General features: G+C 52.0%; 9 protein-coding genes across 9 annotated transcripts; 3 read left to right on the plus strand and 6 right to left on the minus strand.

Annotated features, from left to right (window-relative positions):
- Nucleotides 1–2686: 2686 nt before the first annotated feature.
- BD324DRAFT_649240 (ATP11 protein-domain-containing protein) lies at nucleotides 2687–3938 on the minus strand (the record flags this gene model as incomplete). Its single annotated transcript, XM_022017961.1, has 3 exons — nucleotides 2687–3406; nucleotides 3459–3678; nucleotides 3727–3938. The coding sequence occupies 3 exons, from the start codon at nucleotides 3936–3938 to the stop codon at nucleotides 2687–2689; spliced, it is 1152 nt and encodes a 383-aa protein (XP_021873014.1).
- Nucleotides 3939–4345: 407 nt separating this feature from the next.
- Nucleotides 4346–5056, plus strand: BD324DRAFT_577101 (cytidine deaminase-like protein; the record flags this gene model as incomplete). The annotated part of the gene is made up of 4 exons (XM_022013239.1): nucleotides 4346–4450; nucleotides 4497–4702; nucleotides 4757–4860; nucleotides 4908–5056. Coding segments are annotated over 4 exons (564 nt in total), but the record flags the coding sequence as incomplete, so codon positions are not given.
- A 258-nt stretch (nucleotides 5057–5314) lies between these two features.
- Nucleotides 5315–8003, minus strand: BD324DRAFT_641341 (nitrogen permease regulator of amino acid transport activity 3-domain-containing protein; the record flags this gene model as incomplete). Its single annotated transcript, XM_022017416.1, has 4 exons — nucleotides 5315–5972; nucleotides 6018–6173; nucleotides 6223–6745; nucleotides 6794–8003. 4 exons carry the CDS (start codon nucleotides 8001–8003, stop codon nucleotides 5315–5317), a joined length of 2547 nt encoding a protein of 848 aa, XP_021873016.1.
- Nucleotides 8004–8194: 191 nt separating this feature from the next.
- BD324DRAFT_618668 (hypothetical protein) lies at nucleotides 8195–8959 on the plus strand. Its single transcript, XM_022015062.1, has 2 exons — nucleotides 8195–8580; nucleotides 8619–8959. Exons 1-2 carry the CDS (start codon nucleotides 8269–8271, stop codon nucleotides 8763–8765), a joined length of 459 nt encoding a protein of 152 aa, XP_021873017.1. The 5' UTR covers nucleotides 8195–8268; the 3' UTR covers nucleotides 8766–8959.
- Nucleotides 8960–12198, minus strand: BD324DRAFT_618673 (hypothetical protein). The gene is made up of 16 exons (XM_022015063.1): nucleotides 12032–12198; nucleotides 11943–11977; nucleotides 11752–11894; nucleotides 11444–11702; nucleotides 11011–11402; nucleotides 10866–10974; nucleotides 10473–10820; nucleotides 10383–10418; nucleotides 10275–10333; nucleotides 10104–10235; nucleotides 9795–10061; nucleotides 9638–9749; nucleotides 9507–9591; nucleotides 9239–9468; nucleotides 9103–9190; nucleotides 8960–9058 (listed from the first exon to the last, which is right to left on the minus strand). The coding sequence occupies exons 1-16, from the start codon at nucleotides 12102–12104 to the stop codon at nucleotides 9024–9026; spliced, it is 2403 nt and encodes an 800-aa protein (XP_021873018.1). The 5' UTR covers nucleotides 12105–12198; the 3' UTR covers nucleotides 8960–9023.
- A 60-nt stretch (nucleotides 12199–12258) lies between these two features.
- Nucleotides 12259–14661, minus strand: BD324DRAFT_618676 (putative autophagy protein). Its single transcript, XM_022015064.1, has 14 exons — nucleotides 14363–14661; nucleotides 14304–14324; nucleotides 14163–14255; nucleotides 14011–14124; nucleotides 13860–13961; nucleotides 13715–13820; nucleotides 13635–13677; nucleotides 13347–13585; nucleotides 13211–13293; nucleotides 13131–13173; nucleotides 12929–13084; nucleotides 12827–12879; nucleotides 12477–12773; nucleotides 12259–12412 (listed from the first exon to the last, which is right to left on the minus strand). Exons 1-14 carry the CDS (start codon nucleotides 14598–14600, stop codon nucleotides 12342–12344), a joined length of 1659 nt encoding a protein of 552 aa, XP_021873019.1. The 5' UTR covers nucleotides 14601–14661; the 3' UTR covers nucleotides 12259–12341.
- A 1353-nt stretch (nucleotides 14662–16014) lies between these two features.
- Nucleotides 16015–18020, plus strand: BD324DRAFT_618682 (batten's disease protein Cln3). The gene is made up of 7 exons (XM_022015065.1): nucleotides 16015–16399; nucleotides 16450–16640; nucleotides 16696–16935; nucleotides 16980–17264; nucleotides 17316–17415; nucleotides 17472–17846; nucleotides 17898–18020. Exons 1-7 carry the CDS (start codon nucleotides 16288–16290, stop codon nucleotides 17990–17992), a joined length of 1398 nt encoding a protein of 465 aa, XP_021873020.1. The 5' UTR covers nucleotides 16015–16287; the 3' UTR covers nucleotides 17993–18020.
- A 179-nt stretch (nucleotides 18021–18199) lies between these two features.
- On the minus strand, nucleotides 18200–20992 carry BD324DRAFT_577006 (putative glutamate-tRNA ligase; the record flags this gene model as incomplete). The annotated part of the gene is made up of 13 exons (XM_022013233.1): nucleotides 18200–18350; nucleotides 18407–18804; nucleotides 18843–19002; nucleotides 19053–19218; nucleotides 19264–19370; nucleotides 19415–19582; nucleotides 19631–19839; nucleotides 19881–20039; nucleotides 20098–20225; nucleotides 20272–20487; nucleotides 20547–20608; nucleotides 20657–20754; nucleotides 20804–20992. 13 exons carry the CDS (start codon nucleotides 20990–20992, stop codon nucleotides 18200–18202), a joined length of 2211 nt encoding a protein of 736 aa, XP_021873021.1.
- Nucleotides 20993–21202: 210 nt separating this feature from the next.
- BD324DRAFT_618685 (hypothetical protein) lies at nucleotides 21203–22909 on the minus strand. The gene is made up of 4 exons (XM_022015066.1): nucleotides 22451–22909; nucleotides 22129–22378; nucleotides 21786–22079; nucleotides 21203–21720 (listed from the first exon to the last, which is right to left on the minus strand). Exons 1-4 carry the CDS (start codon nucleotides 22487–22489, stop codon nucleotides 21254–21256), a joined length of 1050 nt encoding a protein of 349 aa, XP_021873022.1. The 5' UTR covers nucleotides 22490–22909; the 3' UTR covers nucleotides 21203–21253.
- Between the last annotated feature and the right edge of the window lies 1 nt (nucleotide 22910).

Here is a 22910-nt window from a genome sequence, read left to right on the forward strand (position 1 = left end):
TTCTGACGCGGCCTTGAGATAGTCCTGCCACTGCGGTGCACCTCAGCTTGCTGTATGACGATGATGATGCTAGGTCACCAATCTCTTCAACTCACCATGACACCGTAGTGCTGGAGAACGATCAGCCTGGAATCCACGGCACAATAGCTTCACGTACCCAACCTACAAAGCCGTCCCCTCTGTCCCTGCGGGAGTCTCGCCATATGGCCCATTTGATAGCCTCTGCATGGACGCGTTGTCAACACGCAAACGCTCTCTGTGTTCTGCAAGCGAGGAGGTTTACCGACGTCATAGGTCGCATCAGCTTCCTGTTCCTCGTCTGCATCTGTCACGTCGCTCTCGAGCTCGCTGTCAAGTTGACGGCTGCCCCCATCATCGGACCCCTCTCCATCATCCTCTAAACGGACTTTCGCCAGCTCAGATGCCGCATACTCGGCTGCCATTTGCGGCAAATGCCATGACACAAGTTCTTTTCAAGCAATTTACGAGAGGCAGACTCGCAAGATGAACAGGACGCGTCTGGATGGACTTCTGTAGCCTGACAGGGCAGCTGAAAACTTGTAGGAGATGATTGGTGTAGTGTGACTTGACAGGTCAAGGAGGAGTGCAAAGAGGAGATCTGGTGCTTTGCAGAGAAGGGTTGTATTTGTAAGCTCTATATTGGGAGAAAATAAGGGAAAGTGGTTCATTGTAATATTCAGAATATTACCGGAAGAGGCGATTCTCCTGGGGCGTAGGATGATGCACAGAAATGGCAACTGCTCATGACATCATCAGCTTCATTTGCTGACTGTTAAGTGCGGAGCTTACCAAGTAGAAGAAGGATAAGTACCGTTTGTAAGGAGCGCACCTTCTATGAGAAAGGGATAGCTTTGGTGTATCGACCGCAGGGTCTTGCAGCTGGGTGCAAAGTATGGTTGCAAGAGTAGTTGGGAGTGGTAGTGGTTGGGGATGCAACAAGGTTGTGAAAGAGGTGTAACAAAGCTGAGAATTGTTCTCTGATGAGAAAAGAAGAACTACAAACTACCTCCTTATATAGTTTCTGGTAGGTCCTATGCACCCACTATGCAGACACTACAAGATCTGCGCGCAAGTTGCACGCTGGGAAAGATCTAACTGGGATCTGCGCGCAGGTTGCACGAAGATCTTCTTTTTCTAGTTTAGGAATATTGGGGAGCATTGGGATCTGCGTGTCAGAACGCCACAAGGTCATAACCTAGAAATACCGATATCTCGCCTCAACTTAACGGCTCGTCAAGATATTCGCCGAGGCTCGCCTTCACTTCACTATCTAATCAAAAAGCTCGGCGAGAAAAGCAGAGTGGATCACCGAAAGACAGGATCTTGGCATGAGTATTGATTGACAGGTGAAGGATCGGCGAAGGATATATATAGCAGCCGCAGATAGCCTTAGATAGACCAGCGATCCAAGATTGAAGTTCTCTACTACTAGATCTTGCATCCCATTGCCGCCCTTGCCTTCAGTCGCCTTAGCTCGCCTTAGCTCACCTCTGTCAGAACGCCACAAGGTCATAACCCCGAAATACCGATATCTCGCCAACGCCACAAGGTCATAACCCCGAAATACCGATATCTCGCCTCAACTTCAACGGCTCGTCAAGATATTTGCCGAGGCTCGCCTTCACTTCACTATCTAATCAAAAAGATCGGCGAGAAAAGCAGAGTGGATCACCGAAAGACAGGATCTTAGCATGAGTATTGATTGACAGGTGAAGGATCGGCGAAGGATATATATAGCAGCCGCAGTTAGCCTTAGATAGACCAGCGATCCAAGATTGAAGTTCAATACTACTAGATCTTGCATCCCCTTGCCGCCCTTTTGCCTTCAGTCGCCTTAGCTCGCCTTAGCTCGCCTCCAGTTGCCTTTGATAGCCTTGAGTCCGCCGAACCACGCCTCGATTACCTTTCGCAGCCAACCTCTCTCTGGTCCTTCGACACTAGCCTTCGCCCTACCTTTTATTCGAGTATCCTAGCCGAATATCCGAAGCCCTCGCCTCGTCTCGCCTGCCTTCGTCAAGAATAATCCTATTCTGCCTTCCTCAGCCAACGAAACCTGACAACCTCCAGTTGCCTTTGATAGCCTTGAGTTTGCCAAACTACGCCTCGATTACCTTTCGCAGCCAACCTCTCTCTGGTCCTTCAACACTAGCCTTCGTCCTACCTTTATTCGAGTATCCTCGCCGAATATCAGTAACTCTAGCCTCGTCTCGCCTGCCTTCGTCAAGAATTATCCTATTCCTCATTCCTCAGCCAACGAAATCTGACAAATACAAGTTAAGTGGTTGTGGCTCTTCAACCTGCAACCCAAGCTTGCTCGTACGACCTTCGTCTTCCATCTCGTCACCGGCCCATAGGCCTCTGGGAACGAGTCGTAACACACTTTCGAAAATAGATAGGTCTTATTTTGCAGCCTTGATGACATGACGAAGCTTTCTTCCCCAAGGATCCATTTGTCCGTCAGTCACATCTCCGAGACCTGCAACTCAATCAGGAGTTCTGGCTCGTCATCCCATTTTTGACACGGACACCGTCTGAGACACGCCTCATTGGCTACACACTGTCTCTCCGTCGACCAGTATGCAAGATTCAGAGGCCCGTCGGACTCACAAGCCTGTAAAACTTCACCTTCCGCCTGTCTCTGCATTCGAGGATCACGTTCTGAGGATTACAAAAGCCCTCCATAAGCCATCTGGACCAGTCCTTGCCAGTCCCACTCCTGCGGCTTCTCTCTGAAATCCCGAAGCGTCTGAACGCGCTTCAGCCGCGTCTCGCGACTTTGCGCAGACTCGAGTGTCTGCTGTAGACCAGCGCAGTAGAATTTCTGCAGAGCCAAAGCCAGCAGCTGCGCTCGGGATTGCGATAGGAGGTATTGACTTCCTCCAGGGCTGGTCTCAGCGTATGTGGAGATCTCTCCTCGCATCAGTACCAGATCGTGCGAGTTGGCGAGCTCGGGATAATGAGTGATCACCAGCTGAGGATGAGCCCATTCGCCAGCATTCTTGAACTCTTCCAAGGGGGTGAATATGACCGAGGACGTGTGAGGTGGTCGAGTTGGCTTGCCATCGGCTGATGCTGACGGCGGAACGGAAGTCACTGGTGTAGGGTGAAAGAGCCACTGCAGGTAGAACATGTCGTATTCGTCCGTCTTGATCGCACCTTTGTCTGCGCCTGAGCTCGTCTCTCTAGGTAAGGGTAGGACGAAGAATGGATTCTCCATTGCCAGCATGAGCATAGACTTATACGTCGAGGATGGCAAGAAGGCTGACAGGAATGAGGCGGAGAGTGTGGGATGGGTCGTGTGATGGGCAGTCCATATCTTCGCAATATCGTCCGCTATGTGGGTCTTGTCCCGTAGGATATCCAGATTCAGTATAGATGCCAAAGGCTGTCACACATCAGCATCATGGACCATAGGGTAATGTGAGATCTTTTCTCACTTTGACGCCGGCTCGATCTCCTTTGGCTTGGTCCCGCCGAGTCGCATCTCCTTCATCCTGTAGCTTTGTCGCTGTCACTGTCACCTCTGGATTTGTAGATTGCTCCACGCTGGCTTTCTTCGCTGAGTAGTCACGAGCTGATCGCTTCGCCAACAGAGCACGTTTTACAGAAGGAGCCATAACTTTCTCCTTGAGTGACTCAAGATCTCGAACACCCTCGCTGTGGGATGTAAGACTCGTGACTGCTGCATACCAGCGTTGTACTCACGCCTCTGCTTTCTTTTTGAGCTTGGCCCCATATTTCTCCTCAAAGGCCTTGCGTTGCTGTTCAACAAGTTCTCGGTGACTGAGAGGAGATTTATTGGGCTCTGAGGCAACTTCTAGCAGGTGTGAGGAGCTCGACAGACATCGCGCGCTCGAAAGACGCGAGCGGGAAGAGGACGCTATAGCGTTCGCGAGCTGACGCACGGGCAGACTCATGGTAGTTCCTGGTGCCTCTGCTGTAGATTGAACGCAAAGTGTCAATCGATTCCCGCTGAATGCAGCTGGTCTCGCATGTCGATCATGCATGGATTTTGCGGCGACGTCCACCAAAATTTCGGTGAGAGTCGTCGTGTGCTTCACTTCAGGTCTTGCTTGAGCATTGTACACTGGCAGAGCTATAAAGCAATCTGGGGCTATAACGTAGCTAAGTATCAGTCATGAATGTTGCTGTGAGTCAGATCTCCCACCAATTCATACTGCTGCAGCTGATCGACCGCTGCTCCAGATCTACGTTCCCCCGGAGGAACAGGATCTCACGGATCAAGCATGGATGCGCGAGGCCTTGGTCATGGTCAGTGGCAGTATCTCCCTTGCATTCCAGGCCTCTCTGACAGTGAATCTAGGCCGAGGAGGCTCTTGCGTCAGACGAGGTTCCTGTCGGATGTGTCTTCGTGAAGGATGGTCAAGCTATCGCTAGAGCTCGAAACAGGACGAATGAATGGAGAAATGTAAGACAGCCTTCTGAAGCGATGGGATACAGCTGAGTGCCTACAGGCGACTCTTCATGCGGAGCTCGAAGCTATTGACCACTTGATTCCCCATCACCCCCCTCCGCTGTCCACGATCACCCTATACGTCACTGTCGAGCCGTGCGTGATGTGCGCTTCGGCACTGCGACAGATTGGAATCGGCAGAGTGGTGTATGGATGTGGGAACGATAGATTTGGAGGCTGCGGTAGCGTCATTGACGTCAATTCGTCGTGAGCACTGAGTTTCCCGGGTCACAGACCATCAAGCTCACATGCATTTCACAGTGACAGCTTGAACACTCATCCGGCCTTTGTGGCAGAAGGAGGCTATTACCGCGAAGAGGCAATCATGCTCCTAAGGCGGTTCTACATGTCCGAGAACCAGAATGGTACGTCTTGGGACCATCTGCTATGGAACAAATCTGACATGTTGTAGCTCCGAATCCGAAGAAGAAGGCGACTCGTGTACTCAAAACGGACATTCCTCCGCCGCCATCTTCCACCACACCGCGACCTTCGAGAACGGCATCGGCGAGATCTTCACCAAATGGCGCAAAAGAGGCTGCAGCTTTGAGCGCGAGCTGAGCCGGTGGTCCACCCTGTGGTCGTGACTACTGTTTCGGCAACATGTCAGGGATGAAGGAAAGTCACCAGCTGATGGACGTCAGCGAAATCACCCAAGGCCGCTGCGGTCACCTCACATCGTCTTTAAAAAGTGTGAGGATCTTCTCCAATTCCCTCTTCGCCAGACCGGTCCGGTACGAAATTTCCTCAAACGTTGCGACACCGTCGAAGTGCTGGACGCATCTGCCAGTTGATCAGCTCTGACAGGCCATCGACGACTCACAGATCAAACTTGCTGGCCCAAACCTCGTCCGCACCTTCTCGAATGACTCGCAGCCACCTAGCTTCATCCTTCTGAGCTCTTGCTGGTCGGAAGATGAATGACTCTTCGAAGTGTGGGACGTCTGTCGGTTCTTCTTGGTCCTCGGAAAATTTCATCCCGTGGATTTCTGCTGCGTCACTGGTCTCTGCGCCATCCTCGTTATCCGAGTCCATCTCCAGATCTGGATCGTACTCGAGGTCGTTCGAGTTGTCCTTCCTCAGAGGCGGGACACTGGCATCGAGTGGATCAATAGCATCATCTCTTGCTCTCGGTGTCCCCAAATCGTCATCTGCAGATTTGATTTTACGCTCCCGTTTACGCCTCAGCCATTTTCCCCTCCGCCTGGCCCATAGTCGTCGCCATGCGATCTCTTTGACTTCAGGTCGGGCGAAAACTCGACACCGGATCCTCACTTGGACGACCAAATCTTGCTTCAGTAGCCAGACAAGTGCATCGAGATAATTCTCGCGTATCGCTGCGTCTCCAGCTTGTGACTTTGGCACCAGCTCTCGGAACTGAACAGGCGAAGCGGAAATGGCCGCGAGGAATTGTGGTAGAGGAGGTAGTCGTGGGAATCTCTGATGAAACCGATGAGAGTAGTCATAGATTGTCAACCTGTGCGCAGGAGTCAGCTGAACCGGCTCTTCAAGAGACACTAACGTATGATCAGCAAGGGTGGTGGGCATGACTACTGTTCTAAGTCGAGTGTTCATAACATCAACCAGGATGGCTTTCTTGTTCTGAACCAATTCCCTGGCAAGCGGGATGACAATGCCTTCAAGATGATAGCGAAGCTGATGGGCGATTTCCAGTAGGCTGTCGAGAAGAGATATTTCAGTTTTCCGCTTGCTTTAGCAGGTCTCACCGCTTGCTGACATCGCATGCCCCGATCAGGCTCTTCATCAAGTGTCCTTCGTCTTCCTCTTCCTTGCTGCCACGACGACCAAATACAGCGGTTGGGGGCGCCTCATCTTGTCCTGGGTCGCCAACGCCAATGCCAAGGCCGACCAGTGACCTGGAAATCTCCTGCGCTTGCTCGACAGCATCGTCATCGATCAACAAGAGTGTATTCCAAGGTTCGACACGAAGATCCCGAGACCTGATGTCGTCTCCATGGCCTGCATCCGAATCTTCCGATGAAACATCTGAGACATCATCGATTTCGCCCCAATGAGCCCACGCTTCGTCAACTTCTTTTGTACGAGATGAGAGGATCATGGAGATGGGTACGCTGCCTAGAGATACCGTGATTGTCGTAGGCAGCGAGGAGTAGAGGGGATTTTTGGGTCGCCTTTGATATTGATAAATGGAGGCGAACAACTGGTTCAAAGCACGGTCGAGCGACGACCTTTCATACAACATGCGACAGCATTCGAGAATTGGCATGTCTGGGAACCACATCAGCTCCATCATCATCCGAGATTAGGCCGACGTACTCTCATTGATGCCTTTGTCGCGCACCTTGGCCATCTCCCACGCTTCCTTCGCGACGTAGTTGTCCGAGACCTGCAGGGAATACGCTGCTGCCGTCCACTTGAACACGATTTCCCTGTACACCTCGTCATACAAAGTAGTGGCCACAAGACCTTCAGCGGCATCATGAGATATCCTCGGATCAGGCTTGTCTAGGATCAGGACGAGATTGAACATAGTCAGAGATGGCGGTCCATCCTCCTCCCCTGCTTTTATGCCTTCGCCATCTTTTCCATCCTTGACACGAGCCTTGGACTCATCAGCATCGGGAGAGCTAAATTCTTTGGCTTCGACGACAGTCCCAAGATGACCGAGGCCTTCTTTACGTCTGCCTCTGGCCGTTGGTCGAAGGTCAACCTCGTCGTCATCCGCTGCGAAAGTCCATTTGCCATCTGCTCCGACCGATACGGGATATCCGACAAAGACCAGTTCGTCCACGCAGATCTCGAACTTTCGATTCCGAGCAGCAGGAGGTGGAGTCAACATGTCTCCAAGAAAGTCCAGGGTGTAAGATAGTGCAAAGTTGTATTGGCTCTCTATGAACTGTTCATGTACACTGCCCTTGCGTTGTCTCTCCGGAAGAGGGGCGGGAATCGGGGGTGCTGGAGAGGACAGAGGCTTGATCTCCGGGATCGGCCTGATATCCGCTATTGAGCCTCGTGAGCCTCTTGAGCCTCTCGAAGCTCGGTTTGCGGTATCGAAAGTGACTGCGCCGGGCTCAGAATCGAACGATTCCTTCTCTGGAACAGGCACAGGCAACTTTGGAGGAGGTTCGACAGAGGGTCGTTTGGCTTTAGCTGATGCCGTCCATGTGTATTCGGGTTCCTCGCCAGATGACGCGCTCGAATCACTACTAGTGCCATCTCCTATATCTCTGTCGGTGTGATCGTGATTCGAGGTCCCGGTTCGGGATGTCTCGCTGCCTAGCATCTTGGACAGCCGAACATGACTCCCTCTTGTCGACGTGCCATTGCTCCGACGACCCTCAAGGCTGTCAAAAGTTGGTTTGGGTCTGTTCTTTCGGATCGCTTCTGATGCAGTGAACGTAGCGGATGGGTAGATAGGCTGTGTGAGACGTGTGTGCGGGGACAATGGATCAGGGGGGTACCGAAAGACATTTCGACCCCGAGACGAGGATGTCACGAAGAGAATCCCGAGGATGTTCTCCGCCATGTCTGCAGGAATATGCTGTAAGCTGCACGTACACGCCAGTGTAGGCCTGTACTATCAAAGGCGTCACCTGTCCATCTATCACGGTGTGGATCGCGGGGTCCGAATGTACAGAGAAGAAAGGCAAGCTCCCTGAGCATTTCAGCGAGAATGACTTTTGAATCGGAATTCGGATCTCGCACCCCGATCATGTTGTTGTCGTTCGTCTACCGCATGTCCAAGTCAACACCGTCAACAACGCGTCTTGCCCTCTGTTAGGATATCAATCATGGCTACATCGAACTCTGGCATGTCCCTACCCGCGTTGGACCCTCCTACGTCTTTCGCCTTCTACCCCTACGGCCTGTCATCTCAGAGGCAGACCCATTCTTCCATTCGAGGTCTCTCATTGCCCTCTACTACCCCCGATTCCCTGACAGGCGCAGGTCCCGGTCCCAAGACTGAGGAGATAGTCCGAGAAAAGCTTGCGAGGGCTCGCGCTGAGCGAAGAGCTCTGATGGGTCGTCGACCTCCGGGTGTCGCACTGGGACGCGAGGCTGAAGAGTTGAGTGATGAGGAGGCAGCTATGGAGGACGAAAAGGTGGGTCATAGGTGTCCTGACAGATCCTCATCCGCTAGCAAAACATCAACCTATTTGGTCATCGGTTCTTGCTCCCGTTCGGACGTCGCTTAACTCAGATGGAGATGGAAGCCGCTCCTGTAAGTGCTGTGTCCAGGAACTTCAAACCACGGGCTCATATGCCCTCAGTCGCCTTCACCCTCTGAGCCGGACCAAGAAAGACGTCAAGAGGACCGCGATGCGGGGTCGCCTGTGTCTCCATCAACGAATCAGGTGCAACAGCAAGATGGTGCAGAGGATCAGGAAGAAGCTGTGGATCTAGATGCAAGCATAGAGGACATGGACGCCTCGATGGAGGTCGATGTCATTAACGAGGAGGGGACGAGCGGAGAGATGGAGGACACATGAGCAAAGTCCATGCATGAGAAGCCTATCCCGGTGGCAGCATGTACGACGTTTGCCTATTACTTGGCAAACCAAAAGTCGATACTTTGTGGGGCTGTTGTGTTGTCAGCGAAAGTGATTGGAATACCTTGAACTCGCCTAAGCTGGAAGACACCTTCTCCGGCAGCTCGATGCCGTCTCCGGTGATGTCAAGCAAGTGAATCTTGAGCGCGAGTTCTCCCAAGACCTGTCTGCGTGAGATTCGCGCCAGATAGCGCAAGCCCTGTACACTCACATGGACATATTCAGACGTCTCCCTCGATGCCATGCCACTCTCCCCTCGCAGGACACGCAGCCCATCTGTCCACTCCGCTAGTTGAGCTGCATGGATAGCGTCCAGATCCAGCAAGGAGTATTCAGGCCCAGACATGAGAGAGAAGGAAAGCTTTGAGATAATATTGGGAGATCGAGATCCGACCGCACATCCAGTCTGCATCCTCACGTCCGTGACATTGGCAATGTCAACTAATTGTGAGCATGAAGCCCAAGATTCGTCGACCTACTGCGCTCTTTGAGACTCTCGAAGGGAGGGTTGACTGGCTCACGGTGAGCATATTCTCCCCAGCCTAGGCTGCGCTTGTTTGGCGACTGTGATTCGTCAACTGCATGTAATGACGATTGCTGTGCGACTCACAAGCCGAACAAAACGTAAAGGTAAAGCTGGCTTTGCTTTCACAACGGGCGTCACACTTGGCTCGATGACGGCGGAAGAATTGAACCAATTGCCTTGCAGCATGCAGCTGACTCTGAGTCAAGGTGAGCTCACGATCATTGGTGTTTCTGGCACCGACCTCTGATCCGCGAGCACATCATATGCAGCCCTTCCGACCTTCTCCCGCAATGCTCTCACAGTCGGACGCGTCAGCATTCCATCCTCCTTTTCCAGCAATTCCATCTGACGATCTCGAATTGAGCGGTATTCCGTTTCCAAAAAGTCTTGCTCAAGATTCAGCCAGGTCTTTGCGACTTCGTCTGCCAAAGATAGATACACGTGCGATCTTACAAGGAGTGAGAGCCGACCAAAGTCCGGCAGGCGAGATTCAGACTCCGACCACATGCTACGCGCTTCAGCTTGAAAGGTTGCATGAGCTCCGTCTCACCGAAGGAAGAAGCGCAGGACAAGGAAGTGCAGTCTGGGGAAATGCAGGAGGAATAGCTGGAAAGAATGTGGGGGATGATGACCCGCTTGAGATATCTTGTAGTGTTCGCACAGGATCTTGACGCATTCCGCGCTGAGAAAAGTCAGTCTCATCATGATCAACTCGCCTCACCTTGCCCTTCCAATCGGACACCTCCTAGCCTCCTCGCGTACTTCCTGCTCAATAACGATCTGCACAAATCTCAGGGACTGATTCGACTCATCCTAACGGTGCACTCACGTTCCTGAAATTGTCTTCGTGAGTAACATAGAAGTGCTGAGCGACTCAGTCAGCCATATTGTCGGATATGAGCAAGGGAAAACCGCTGACAAGACACTCCAGCCCCAGATCTCCCACGTCTCTGAACAGTTCGACTTCAAGCAGCGGGTCACTCTCCTCCCCTAGTCCACTTTCTTCGTCAACCCAGAGACCGATTCTCTTCCAGCCTGCCCAGTTCCGGTTCTGCGATGCTGCTTCACTGACTGTCACCGCATCATTACCCGAACCCTGACCTAGCTGACCGGTCGTCCAGATCTCATTAAGCATGCGTTCCTGTGTAGCACTCTGAGCTGGGCGAACAGGAGTATGACGGCGGAATTGGAGTATGCCAGCGTATCGGGCCTGGAAGTTGAGTATTTGAGGCTCGACGATGTTGTTTGCACAGCTAGGCATGAGACGCTAATGTAGGTTCAGCGACGTCGCCTGGAGGCCTCGGATACTCACTGATACATGTTTGCGGACGTTCAGTACCTCGAGAATATCTACCAGACCAGGATAATTGGGACTGTTATCTTGTTGTGCGGAACGCAGAGAGACATTCACGAGGCCAAGACTGATTCTGTGAGCATAGAGAGGGTAATCTACTCACCTCTGAGCCACCAATTCCAGGTCACCTGTTCCTTCGAGTCTTTTGACTACCACTCTGAAGACTCCCATAGCGCCATCAGTTGATTCTACCCCTTCCATGCGGAGGAAGACCTTATCAAACCCATATTGGATCAGTGGAGAAGTAGGAGGTTCCGGCGTCTCCTTTTCTTTGCCCTTGCCCTTGGATCTGGCTCTCAAATGAGCCCTCTGGCGCGCTATGTCGACTTGAGGAGAGGATATGATTAATTTGCGGACAATGGCTGTGGTCGGGCGCAGAATATTGGGTTGTGTTCCAGAGATCAAGAGGTGCAGCACCCGGTTGATGAATTCGTCCGTGAGGTCTTCCCATCCCGATTCAAACTCCAGTATGCCTCTCACGCCTTGTGAGGCGTACTGAGGAAGGGCTAAACATTGGAGTATAGAACTAGACTCACAGCAAGGCTGTTTCCGGTAAGCCCACCGTCTTTCTGCTCGAGCAGTTGAACCAAAAGCTTTACCCCTCCTCGAATCATGAATTCCACAGAGAACTCCTCCTCTCTGACGTACTTCGATAGATTGAAGAGCGCCAACTTCAAAGGAATATTGTTCTTCTCAGGAGAGGAGGCGTCCGCTCCATCGGGGCCCATATTCTCAGCAGAGAGTCGCAGGGAGTTCACAACGGTAAGAGCTTCTGTCATGGGTGAAGGCACGAGCCTGAAGTATGGCGTTAGCTTTCCAGCCCTCAGAGAGCCATACAACCCACTTGAGAGCCGCATGATCAGCCACTTTGGTGGCCAAGTTTCCTTGAGTGACCAATCTATCCGCCTCGTCCCGCAAGCAGAGCGTAATATGATGCTCACTCGCACCGAAGGTGGTTGTCATGACCTCGATGACTTTGGCGACCCGCTGAACATGGCAAGTGAGCCGACGTCCATACAATCTCAAGCGACTCACAGCCTCGGGATCGATGCGAGCCGGCATCTGCTTGCCTAAGATCGCGCGAAGAGTTAGCCTCGGATACAGGACGACTGGGGACGATTCACCCTTGTAGGAAATCATATTGGTAGGGATCGCATTTGGCCTCCTCAGACTGGCATGAGAATGGTCCGACGACATGACGCAATGAGGTCGAAGGCTTTGTTGTCCGTTTATGTCCGCCAGGAGGCCTCTACCTGCTGAGATCAATGAGCATGAACCAGGAATGTACAGGGAGAAGGCATTTGGTCCGCTTGCCCGGACCGACTTTTTTTTTTGGATGAACTCGGGAATTGTGGCGAGCGGCACTGACATGTATGACTACAACTACTACAGCGAATTGGGTGGACATTCTACGCCATGTTCTTTGCTCATAGCTCAGCTTTGGAGTAATGGTGATGTCTCAGTCTCCCTCTCTTCCGCGAAGCCCATCTCTTCCCGTCGCAGAACTAAAACGGAGACAGGTCAGGGTGCCATTTCAGAGTAACACAGAGGTGGTCAGGATGAGCTTACATTCTGCATTATCTATCTTGGCTTGATCAGTGTCGACACATGACAAGAAGTACACCCCCAATAAGCCGACTCCGGTCAAAAACACGAAGGCCACGTTGGTGTTGCCACCAGCGGCTTCAATGATGTATGATGTGACGAGAGGTCCGATGAACCCGCTTGTCTTCCCTACTGCGCTGAACAGCGCAAAGAAGAGGAACATTTTAGGCGCTGGTACGACCTCTGTGATCATTGAGATATTATACGAGCCCCATGCTGCCGTATGGAAGTTCCAGAAAGGTAGTATCCAAAACTCCCAAGCTGAAAAGAAGGTCAGCGGGTTTCGGCTTTTGTGATGTGTGATTGCACTTCACTGTTGTGAAATCCGATCTTGCTCGTGTATAGTCCTATGGCTCCCCACATGATCCTGCGATAGGAAATGAGCTCAATAACTGAACGAGCACAAGTACACCAACGGGAGACAAGCCATAAAAGCCCCGTAGCAGACGCCTTGTTTAATGGTGAAACGCCATCGTTTCTGAGCAAGGAGGCAGGCGAATGTGCCGGTACCACCAGAGATGTTACTAAGCATGGCGAGTGTATTGATCGCTCCAGGAGAATAGTCAAGAACCCTGTAGTAGATCAGAGCCGTCGACACTCGTGGCCTGGCCTTCTCACTCGTTCTGAACAATGGAGACAAGGCCACCCGAGGTGCCGAAAGCTAGTCGTCAGTCACTGAGTCGAACAGCACTGATCACCTTCGCAGAGCAGAAAGTATGCCAGAAGATACAAGAAGCATTGACGGAGGTATCTCAGGTGTTTGGCAGCCAGATAGATCTGCCTGCTCTGCGTGATCAGTGCCGATCACTTGAGGAAATTCAGATTGTAACCCACTTTGGACCGAGTGACCACCATCTGGACCCTTTAGGCATCTTCGCTCCTGGCCTTCTTTTGGACGTCACCAGGTATGGAAGACTGAACAGCAGAGTCATCGCTGCAAAATAGGCCAATAAGACGCGATACGTCGTGATGAGTTGTTCTTTGCCGGTGCCAAGTGCCTGAGATAAGCAGACTGCGATGCTGGATGCGGTGACGACTGATGCTGAGCCGATCGTGTTGACCCAGTTGTACAGCTTCTCCAGGGTCAGATGGACGGTGCGTAGCTTTCTGACCGAGTCTTACTGTGGCTCTTTCTAGCATGTCCATCTCCGCGTGATCCTCTGGACTGTGGAGTCAGCAGGGACTCGGAGGACCTTGCCTACCTCTTCTGGCCTGATCTAACAGCATTCTCAGAGGCTTGCACCCGAGGCAGATTCCGAACCAGCTCGGGGAACGACGCGTTGAAGAATGTTCCGAGAATGTTACTGGCTGGGATTGGTTGGCGGATGTCTTGTGAGTAGTGCTCACACAGGCAGCCTATCATCCAGAGGAGCTGAGCTATCCTCCAGCTCGCCGCCTGCTTAAGGGTACTCAAACCTAGCATGCAGCAGATGAGAACTGCGTCAAAGCCTGTGAGAAGAATCAGACAACAGGATGCTGTGTCTGTGACATGACTCGCTCATCAACAGCCAATATCTCCACCTTCCGTAATCAGCGTATGACCCGAGCACCAACAAAACGATCATCTGTATGAGGTACAGTAGCCCGTTGAGGTCAAGAAGAAACACATTCACTTTTGGCTCAGTATTGGCCATCCGTGTGGGGGCTCACAGGGGATCTCATGCCGACCCCAGCGGATAGTTCCGGTGGGCCAAGCGAGGCTCGTCAGAGCTTGACGTAGCGCACCACCGTCCGTGCCTATGCCTGCGAGGACTCAGACGTTTCTAAAGTAAGGGTGAGTGAGCAACACACCTGTTCCAAGTTGCGCGAAACCTAGTCGTGTGAGCTAGCCGGACATGCGAAATACGTACAGAAGACGCAGTAGCACCAATACTCCTTACTAGACGTAGGAACTCGTTTGGCTTCTGATTCGATCAGGTCATTTTGAACGATTACAGCCTTGGCAGCATCCGAGCTGATATCTTGCTCTCCACACCGACGATCTTCGTCCCTCTCGGCAATCTCCGTCTGCTCTTCTGCCACGTCTTCAAGATGCACAAGACTGGTTGTCTTTCGGATCGCTCCATCGTGATTGTGCTGACTACCCATTGACAGAGAGGATCAGACCCTGACGAGACACGGCAGCTGTGGTATCTGTTAAATGATGCCAATGTCAGTTGTGCCTCCAATATAACCAGGCATGTGACCTCGACATGCTCCCCCACTTTACGGTGCCAATGCCGAATTGGATTGTCGCGTGGGGGACACATGTTGAATCGGGATAAGGGAACGAGATGCGTTGGGTCCCTCTGTACGCTCCACTTTCCAACGCAATGCACGAGAACGCGCCAAAACGACAGACTGGCATCTTGTCTCTCAGCTTTCCTTCAGCCATTTGGGCCATAGAAGACTTTTCTTATGCCATCCATGCCCCCGATGCCCTACAGAAAGACTCCGAACTCATTTCATTCATGCCAGAGCCGAGAGGCCGATGAGTGCTGCACCTTCTCGAGACAGTGACTGGGGAATGACGCGAGAGCTCATCTCGACCTTTGACATTCATCAAAGGCCAAGATGCCGCGCAACATCTTTCTCGATGCCACTTGACTGCTATCATGCCCTGTCTTTTCGTATTCCGCAACATTCTCAAACGTCTTCTAACTCCATAGGTTATTGAGGCCTCAAAGGGTGTTCTGACAGCTGAGTAATCTGGAGCGACATTCACAGAGAGCAGGCTGTGGTCAAAGCCGGATAGAGAGGTATCACGGCATCTAATCAAGCTGTCAACGACATCAAGCCGATTGTACAGTTCCGTCTCAGCTTCTTTGAAACTGTGCCAGAACTCCGTCCCACATCGCTGATCATGAACCGGACTCATTGTGGTCGTGAACTATGCAGTAGTAGAGCATCTGCCTTGCCGGCAATTTAAGGACAGCATCGACAGAGCGGTACAGAAAATCATCCAAGCGGGCACTCGACCGGTGCCATACACATGTACCCTTGGAAGCGAGGTCGAAAGACATCCTGATGCTGTTGGCCAATGGGACGCGATGGGTCTTATGAAATTTCTTCAAATGTCGCAACCCTGCTGGAGGATCGATGGGCACCTGCCGGAGCTTATACTACGCACCCTGCCTGTATGACGGGACTGAACGCTGTTAGCATTGGTGTTGCCCTTGCTTTTTGCCAGAGCAAGCAGCGACCGTCTGCACACAGGTACGCAAGTGCTTCGTGCTCAATTGGAGTCAGCGATACCACGCAATTGAAAGGCCAGAACTGTGATGATCGACCTTCGATGACGCTCCGTCTTTTAGTAACCGACACACTCACATCCATGCTAAGTTTGTTAGTGACGATGTATGTACGATGATGGCTCCTGAGGCCTTCCGTTGCTGCTCAGAGGGGCATGTTCTACACGTCTAAGGCAGATGAGGAGGGTTGGAGAACCTTCAGCAAAAAGAAGCCGGTATGCGCCACATTCGATGACGATCCCAAAAATTACTGGTTCCAGGTCGTCGTCCAACTCTTTCACCAACCTGGGGCGAAGACAACGCACCATTTACTCGCCGTAGATCGAGAAGTCAGGCAAGGCCCTGCTAGTTTGCCATCATAGCTCTCAGGCTGTCGTCGTACAGAGCCACCGCATGGATGGAGCGCCACTGCGACCCGTACTCTCACCCATGAGTTCAAATGTTTTCGAATCGGGGCACCATCCGCCTCACCCGGATCCAGAGGAGTATGATGAACAGGAGGTCGATGGGTTCATAGCATGTGAGCGTATAGCCACCAAGGCGCGATGAAGGAGCTCAATGAGCATGAAACAGCTCATGATGCCCCTTCGGCCTGGCAGAGGGCGGCTTGGACAAGACTCTTCGTCTCATTCATGACGTTTGGCCTTCTCAACAACGGTAGGTGACAATAGTTGTGTTCGGTACAGATATTGACGAGTCCCGCTTAGTTTTATACGTGATCATTCTCTCTGCTGCGCTAGACCTGGTACCCTCTACGACTCCGAAAGGCGTAGTAGCGTTCTTCAACATCTTCCCGGCACTCTTGGCTAAGGTTTTTTGGCCCATCTTGTCTCGGGGAACCATCCGGTATGCTCGGAGAGTTTGCCTGTGCACCGTGTGCAGCTGGCTGGGAATAGCAGTGAGAATTGATGCCTCAGCATGATCTTCTCCCAACTCATCAATATGCCAACCAGATCATTGCCTTTTCATCAAGCGTCAAACCGCGTCTATTTGGAATATCCCTCGCTTCGCTCTCGTCCGGTTTGGGAGAGCTGACTTTCCTTCAACTCTCCACCACGTTACCCACACCTTCATCCTCACGTACAGCTCTTGGTGCTTGGTCTAGCGGGACAGGGTTCGCAGGCATCGCCGGAGCCGGACTGTGGTGGCTGCTCCGTGGGCTCGGTGTCAAAGGCGGTCTAGGCTTGTCAAGCGTGAGTCCACTCCTGGACGACCTGGACACTGACAATTCGTTTAGCTCTTACCGCTCTTCTTCCCGTTGACGTACTTCGTGCTCCTGCCTTCGTTCAGCTTGTTGGACGAAGACGCAGGCGCAGTGTACCAACCTGTACCAACGGATGTTGGCGATTCTGAATCGACCGTCTCGACCTATCAGCCAAGTGAACATCCCGCCACGTCAAGCAGCAAAAAGCACAAGATTCAGCTCACCACGATGGACAAAATCAACTTGATCAAGCCTCTTGTCTTGCGATTCATGCTCCCGTTATGTATCGTCTACATTGAGGAATACGTCATCAACTCTGTGAGTTGGAATGGGCTATTCAACGTATGGACAAAGCTGACGTATCTTCAGGGAGTCGCTCCCACTTTGGTCTTTCCCCTTCCCACCACTGGTCTTTGGTCTATCCTATTCAAATCAGCAAGAGATTACTATCCCTTTTGGTCACTTACCTGTGAGATGACACGTCCCCGCGTTTTGATGTGTAGACCGATTGACCTGCCCCTTTAGATCAAACTTTCGTCTTCATATCCCGATCATCCTTATCCCTGGGCTTGCCGCCACTACCGAGGCGTCTCCTTCCTCTCCCGGCTATCGTCCAGTGCGGAGTTCTCTCTTTGCTCTCGCTGCAAGCTTCAAAGTTTGTCTTCTCGTCCCCAGAATACACGCCTCCTGCTGTCCCTCCGCTTCAGGGATCGGATCGGACAATCTCATTTGTGTTTGTCCTAATCTGCCTCGAAGGTCTCTGTGGTGGAGCTGCATACGTCAATACGTTCTACCATGTGGGTAGAGAGGGTGAAGATGGAGGTGAGGGACTACAAGGGATCAGACAGAAGATGGAAAAAGAATTCAGGATCGGGGCCACGGGTGCTTCTGATTCTCTAGGTGAGTCACACTAGCACGCCGCGCATGGTAGACATCCACCAACGATCGCAGGTATACTGTTCGCCTCGCTCATCTCCATGCCGTTCGAGCTGGCCCTATGTGATGCTCAAGTTGCTCGAGGCAGAACAACCTGCAGGGATCTATGAGAGCGGAAGGACATTCTTGTATGAGGGAAAAGGGTATTGTCATACATGCAGATGTATCTCTAGGAACGAAACGCCGGTATCTGTCGTCTACTCGGGATGAATGGGATCGACAATGTACATTTTGACGCTGCTCGTATCTGTCGGCTTGTCCTCGCCACTGGATGATTATGTCAACTTGATTCTATCCGCTACACAGTGTTGTACTCACTACACCTTGTCGACTTCGTACATTGTGGAGGTCGAAGTCGAAGTTGCTTTCGGCTTGGCTGGGGTCTTGCCCCAACTTCCTTTAGGTCCACCGGTCTTAACGGTCTCCTTTGCGGGAGCCGCCTTAAGCTGTACAGTGACCGCACGACCACTGAGTAGATCATCAGGACACTCATGTCTCTCCTTTTCAGAATGTGAATCGCTCACTCTGGGATGAAACCGAATTCCATACGACCCTCTGAGTCCTTTGTACCTTGACAGATGTAGAATCCTTTCCGCTCGAATTGGATGATATCCCATTTCTTTAGGTTGACGACTTCCGGACTGGCCAAAGCTTGAACACGATACTCTGTCTTCTTGTTCAGCACGTCGTCGAGATTATCGTCCTCTTCAAGCTTCTTTTTGGTGATGAGGTAGTCGTATTCGATCAAAGTGACTGGAACGAGCTTGTAGCTGTCGGACGGAGCAGACAACCAAGTGACCTTCTTCGATGTCTTCTTGAAGTCACCCTCAAGGTGCAGCTTGATGTCCAAGTGAGTGACTGATCCAGAAGCATCGGAATCCTTTTTGGTGATGAACACATTGCCCCAGTCCATGAAGGTCACCTGTAGGTCCATTAGCTGTGCACGAGGCTGTCCCTCACCTCCTCATTGTCCCCGAATGATGCGGCATCTTCCTGCTCAACTATCAACTTGTTGGAGTAGACCACTTGTTTCGTTCCAACCGAGGCATCCTTCTTGTGCAAAGGCTTGCTCTCGACAGTCTCGCCAGCCTCGTCCCTACCTGTGACATCGACAGTGACCCTTGTTATTGTGAGCTGTGAGTTTCAAAAATGATCCGAAAGGTCTCTCACATCTTGTCCTCGGCGATCGCCCAGTATCTCGGAGCGATAGGATCAATGACTCGTTTGTTGGCTGTCCAGATACTGTCCCATTCCAACTGCATCTGCTGTTGGGAGGCACCTTGTCCGATGATGTAATCCTTCAGGCCTTTCACGGTCATACCTCGTGATCGGATACCTGGGCAAGATGAGCTGAGCAGTACGTGGGGCTCAATCAGCTCACCTCGAACAGTTGGGAATCGTGGATCATCCCATCCTTTCACAGCCCCCTGCTCGACCAGATACTTGAGTTTTCGTTTGGAAAGCACAGTGTACACAAAGTCGATTCGACTGTCAGTCTGTCAGTTCCTCCCTAGCTGCGCTCGGAAGCTGACCTAAAGTCAAAGATTTCGATCTTGGGGAACTTGAGTCTGTCCAAGAACCATTGGTACTGCTCGTGTCGAGCAAAGTACTCGTTGGCACGCAAAGCATGTGTCACACCGTCAATGTGGTCGATGATCGGGCAGGCGAGGTCATAGGTCGGATAAGCTTTGTATTTATCTCTGCAGAGACATGAGCATTGCAGAGGGCTACAGAGAAAGCATTCTCACCCGGTGATGTGATGGGGGGCCTCGACGTATCGGAAGACGACGGGATCTCTCATGGAACCATTCTTGTGTTGATAATCGATCTTAGCACGTCCACTCCATTTACGTCCCTCCTCAGAGCCCTTCAGGAGTTCTCTAAATCTGGCGAGATTATCCTCGATCGAAGCATCGCGATTCTTCGAGGGGATAACAGCCCGTCGTTGCTCTTTGACCTGGGACGAGGTTAGCGGTCTTCCACTGCTTTTCGTCTCACGGTCTCGCCATCCGTGTCGTCCATGAACATGTCTCCTTGCTTGATGAGCTGCTCGGTATAAGCCGTGATCTTGTCAAAGTGATCTGAGGTGTGGACAATCGTATCATAGGTGATGTCGATCATCTTCAAGTCTTCTTGGATAGCCTCCTCGAACGCGCCCTGACACGGAAGCTTCAGCATGAGACGCAACCATTGCCGACCAGCCAGAAGGACACACCTCCTCTTTCATTGGATTGGTATCATCGAAACGCAGGATAAATTTGCCCTGGTATTGGTCCGCCAAGAATCGATTCAAGATGGCGGCTTTCAAATGACCAATGTGCAAGAAACCAGATGGCTCGGGAGCTGATACTTTGTAAGCTCACGCGGTCAGAGGAGAGACTTGGCTCACCAAATCTGACGACAACCTTTCCAGGGACAGCATTCGGCAAGACGACCTCGACAGATTCGGTCCTCTTCACTCGCTTGCCCTTCTCCATCTCCTTTCTAGCCTCTTCATGCATCTGGTGAACCTGCTTAGGAATCGGTAGCGCGTTGACGTGGTTGTACCATCTGAGCAGATGAGGTCTACCGGGCTTCCTGATAGCTCCAAGAGCGGGGTTGTTGCCTGATTGGTACTTGTCAGCGATGTCTCTATATATAGTTCTATAGAAGGGACGAACATACTTTTGATCGTTCCCCAGATGATGCAGTCTCCGAAACCGAACCTGGGTCCAGCAAAGTATGTTCTACGAGATTCAGCTGGAATCTATGCCATCTAGTGTGTGATGGCTGACCTGTACGCTAGGTAGTCATCCAGAGCATCCAGGATTCCCTGAACGTCTTTGAAAGGGGTATTCGACTCGAACAAGGTAGGGAGGGGAGGCAGGGGAATCTGATTCGATCATCAGCTTGATGAAGGATCAGAGCGAGGCCTCGCTCACCTCTTTTCCCGGTACATCTTTCTCCAGCTCCGCTCGCACTGCTTGTAGACCAATCGCAGACGAGTACTTCACTTCTCCCTTGTCTCCCGACTCGAGGTCCCACTCCACCGGGACATTCTTCAGGATGGCCAGGGCCATGAGGGTGTATGGAGGACTGAGAACCGTACAAGGGACGTTGAGAGATGCCATAGCTGGATGGAAGTCTCACAGTCCTGTGCTCTGAAGGCGGTTTTTGACTATCGATATGGTGTGGATCTCAACGATGGACCCGACAGAATCGAATGCATTTGTCGGTGTGCTTCGAACGTTTCGAGTTTCAACTTTTCCATCGGAATTCCGAATGGTCGGCTCATTCACAGGCAAGGAGATATACTGTTTGTGGATGACACACTGTGGAGGGTCGGGTCTTCTAGCTTGGACATACATGGTACACGCAACGGATGGGACTGCTCAGCCTCCATTACCTCTGGATCTATCACTATCAACCCAATAATCCCCTGGTATGCGGCCGACATCAGGAACGAGCGATGCAGCTCCCCGAGGGGACCGCCCCAGTTGAGTGGGCGATTCGTCTCCTTGCTCGTCCTCGGTTTCCTCGCCGTCTGGTTCCTCATTGGACCCTCGTGGTCGAGCAGGAGGAGTGACAGGAGATGCACCTGCACCTAGTGTGCGGGTTGAGCTCGCAGGCTGAGGGGCGGAGGTGGACAATGATCTCAATGATCTTGTGGCCGTGCGGGGACTGGGAGCAGGCGTACCGCCTGCAAATGATGGACGGGGTTGAGGTGGTGGGGGTAGGCGAAAGACGAGATTGAGAATATGCGGGAGAGTCAAGGAGAATATGAGCGGTGGTTCGCGGATTCTTGAGGCAGATGAAGAAGGGGACGATGTAGAGGATAAGAGTCGTTTCCGGTCTGACACTGGAGGGGTTCGAGAAGTACCGATAAGCCGATGACTCTGAGAATATAGGAGATGAAACACTCACTTGTGTGCTCGTCGTTCGCATCATCTCCATCGTCTAGCCATATCTCTTCAGCACCGTCCCTTTGGCCTTTACGTCGTTTCCGTAAGCCGCTTTCAAGGTCGAATTCGGGTTCGTCGAGATCCATGGCTTGGGCATTTGGCAGTAGCAGATCATCATACGGTAATGCCGTGATCTTCATCTCGTCTGGATGAGCGTGGATCTGGTGGTTGACGTAGGAGACGACGAGAGCGGATAATTGCAGGATATAGAGAGTAAGATCCATGAGAAGGATTCGAGTGAAAGACGCTTGGCGAGCTTATCGTCACGTCAGTGTGGACTTTGCTATTACATCCATTTGACTCACCTTGGCCGACAAAATCGAGGAGCATCCCTTTCGTACCGTTGCCTCCACTGGCGAAATCCAACATGTGCAAGAGTATCGCTGCCATGTTCAACAAAGTGACCACGAAGAAGAGACTAAGGAGAGATCTGGTCGGATGTATGACCGAGGCAGCTGCGATCTGGCCTTGGACTAAGAGTCGAGCCACGAGAATAAGGATACTAGGGGTGAGCAGGTGTTGAGCTAAGCTTATGGTCTGTATGGCGCTACCCAGCTGAAGTAGGTAGAAAGTGATTCTGTCAGCGAGGGGAGCGGAGCAAGGCGACGATGGCATCCGTCAGCTCACCGAGGCCACCGCATGCCTTCGCTGAGGCCCGTAGACCATCGATGATCCACAATAACGTCCCTCCGTCAACACTCGATGCAGATTACAGACAAAGGGTGGTGGAGGATCTGAGCCAATGCTCTGTCTGAGCTTTTGAGAAATCGACAGGTTGGCGGCAGCTTGAATGGCGCATCCCCTGAGCGCTGTTGTGGGACAAGCGCTGGCACTCGTGTAAAGCTGTTTCCCCGGCCCTTCTGTCCTGAGATGATGCTGCCAGCTTCACCGACCCATTCAGAGATACAGCCAGCCAGCAGCAGCCGCCCAGGTAGCTGAAGCTAAGCTGAGCTGGATGCTGCTTCCCTTCCAAACGAGACGCGGTTTTTGAGTTTCTCCCCAATTGGGCAATTTTGATTTTCCTTGTGCCCGCGCCAGGGGGAACATTATAATGGCCCATCCCATTGACCATTCATTCATCATCTCT

Source organism: Kockovaella imperatae (genome assembly GCF_002102565.1).
Source record: "Kockovaella imperatae strain NRRL Y-17943 chromosome Unknown BD324scaffold_3, whole genome shotgun sequence".
Taxonomy (NCBI): Eukaryota; Fungi; Basidiomycota; class Tremellomycetes; order Tremellales; family Cuniculitremaceae; genus Kockovaella; species Kockovaella imperatae.

What these genes read in the sequence shown, in the direction of transcription:
- BD324DRAFT_618685 (XM_022015066.1), bottom strand. Translation starts at nt 22,489, where the DNA reads ATGGTCTACGGGCCTCAGCGAAGGCATGCGGTGGCCTCG. An exon ending in GAAGGCATGCGGTGGCCTCG is followed by an intron (nt 22,379 to 22,450) that starts GTGAGCTGACGG and finishes TACCTACTTCAG; the next exon opens with CTGGGTAGCGCCATACAGAC. An exon ending in CCTCGATTTTGTCGGCCAAG is followed by an intron (nt 22,080 to 22,128) that starts GTGAGTCAAATG and finishes CGTGACGATAAG; the next exon opens with CTCGCCAAGCGTCTTTCACT.
- BD324DRAFT_618668 (XM_022015062.1), top strand. Translation starts at nt 8,269, where the DNA reads ATGGCTACATCGAACTCTGGCATGTCCCTACCCGCGTTGGACCCTCCT. An exon ending in CAGCTATGGAGGACGAAAAG is followed by an intron (nt 8,581 to 8,618) that starts GTGGGTCATAGG and finishes CTCATCCGCTAG; the next exon opens with CAAAACATCAACCTATTTGG.
- BD324DRAFT_618682 (XM_022015065.1), top strand. Translation starts at nt 16,288, where the DNA reads ATGAAGGAGCTCAATGAGCATGAAACAGCTCATGATGCCCCTTCGGCC. An exon ending in AGGAATACGTCATCAACTCT is followed by an intron (nt 17,265 to 17,315) that starts GTGAGTTGGAAT and finishes ACGTATCTTCAG; the next exon opens with GGAGTCGCTCCCACTTTGGT. An exon ending in TCCCTTTTGGTCACTTACCT is followed by an intron (nt 17,416 to 17,471) that starts GTGAGATGACAC and finishes CTGCCCCTTTAG; the next exon opens with ATCAAACTTTCGTCTTCATA.
- BD324DRAFT_618673 (XM_022015063.1), bottom strand. Translation starts at nt 12,104, where the DNA reads ATGTCGTCGGACCATTCTCATGCCAGTCTGAGGAGGCCAAATGCGATC. An exon ending in CTGGAATTGGTGGCTCAGAG is followed by an intron (nt 10,975 to 11,010) that starts GTGAGTAGATTA and finishes TCACAGAATCAG; the next exon opens with TCTTGGCCTCGTGAATGTCT. An exon ending in CGAGAGTCTCAAAGAGCGCA is followed by an intron (nt 9,469 to 9,506) that starts GTAGGTCGACGA and finishes GCTCACAATTAG; the next exon opens with TTGACATTGCCAATGTCACG.
- BD324DRAFT_618676 (XM_022015064.1), bottom strand. Translation starts at nt 14,600, where the DNA reads ATGGGTAGTCAGCACAATCACGATGGAGCGATCCGAAAGACAACCAGT. An exon ending in ACATGCTAGAAAGAGCCACA is followed by an intron (nt 13,586 to 13,634) that starts GTAAGACTCGGT and finishes ACCCTGGAGAAG; the next exon opens with CTGTACAACTGGGTCAACAC. An exon ending in GCTTTTATGGCTTGTCTCCC is followed by an intron (nt 12,880 to 12,928) that starts GTTGGTGTACTT and finishes TTCCTATCGCAG; the next exon opens with GATCATGTGGGGAGCCATAG.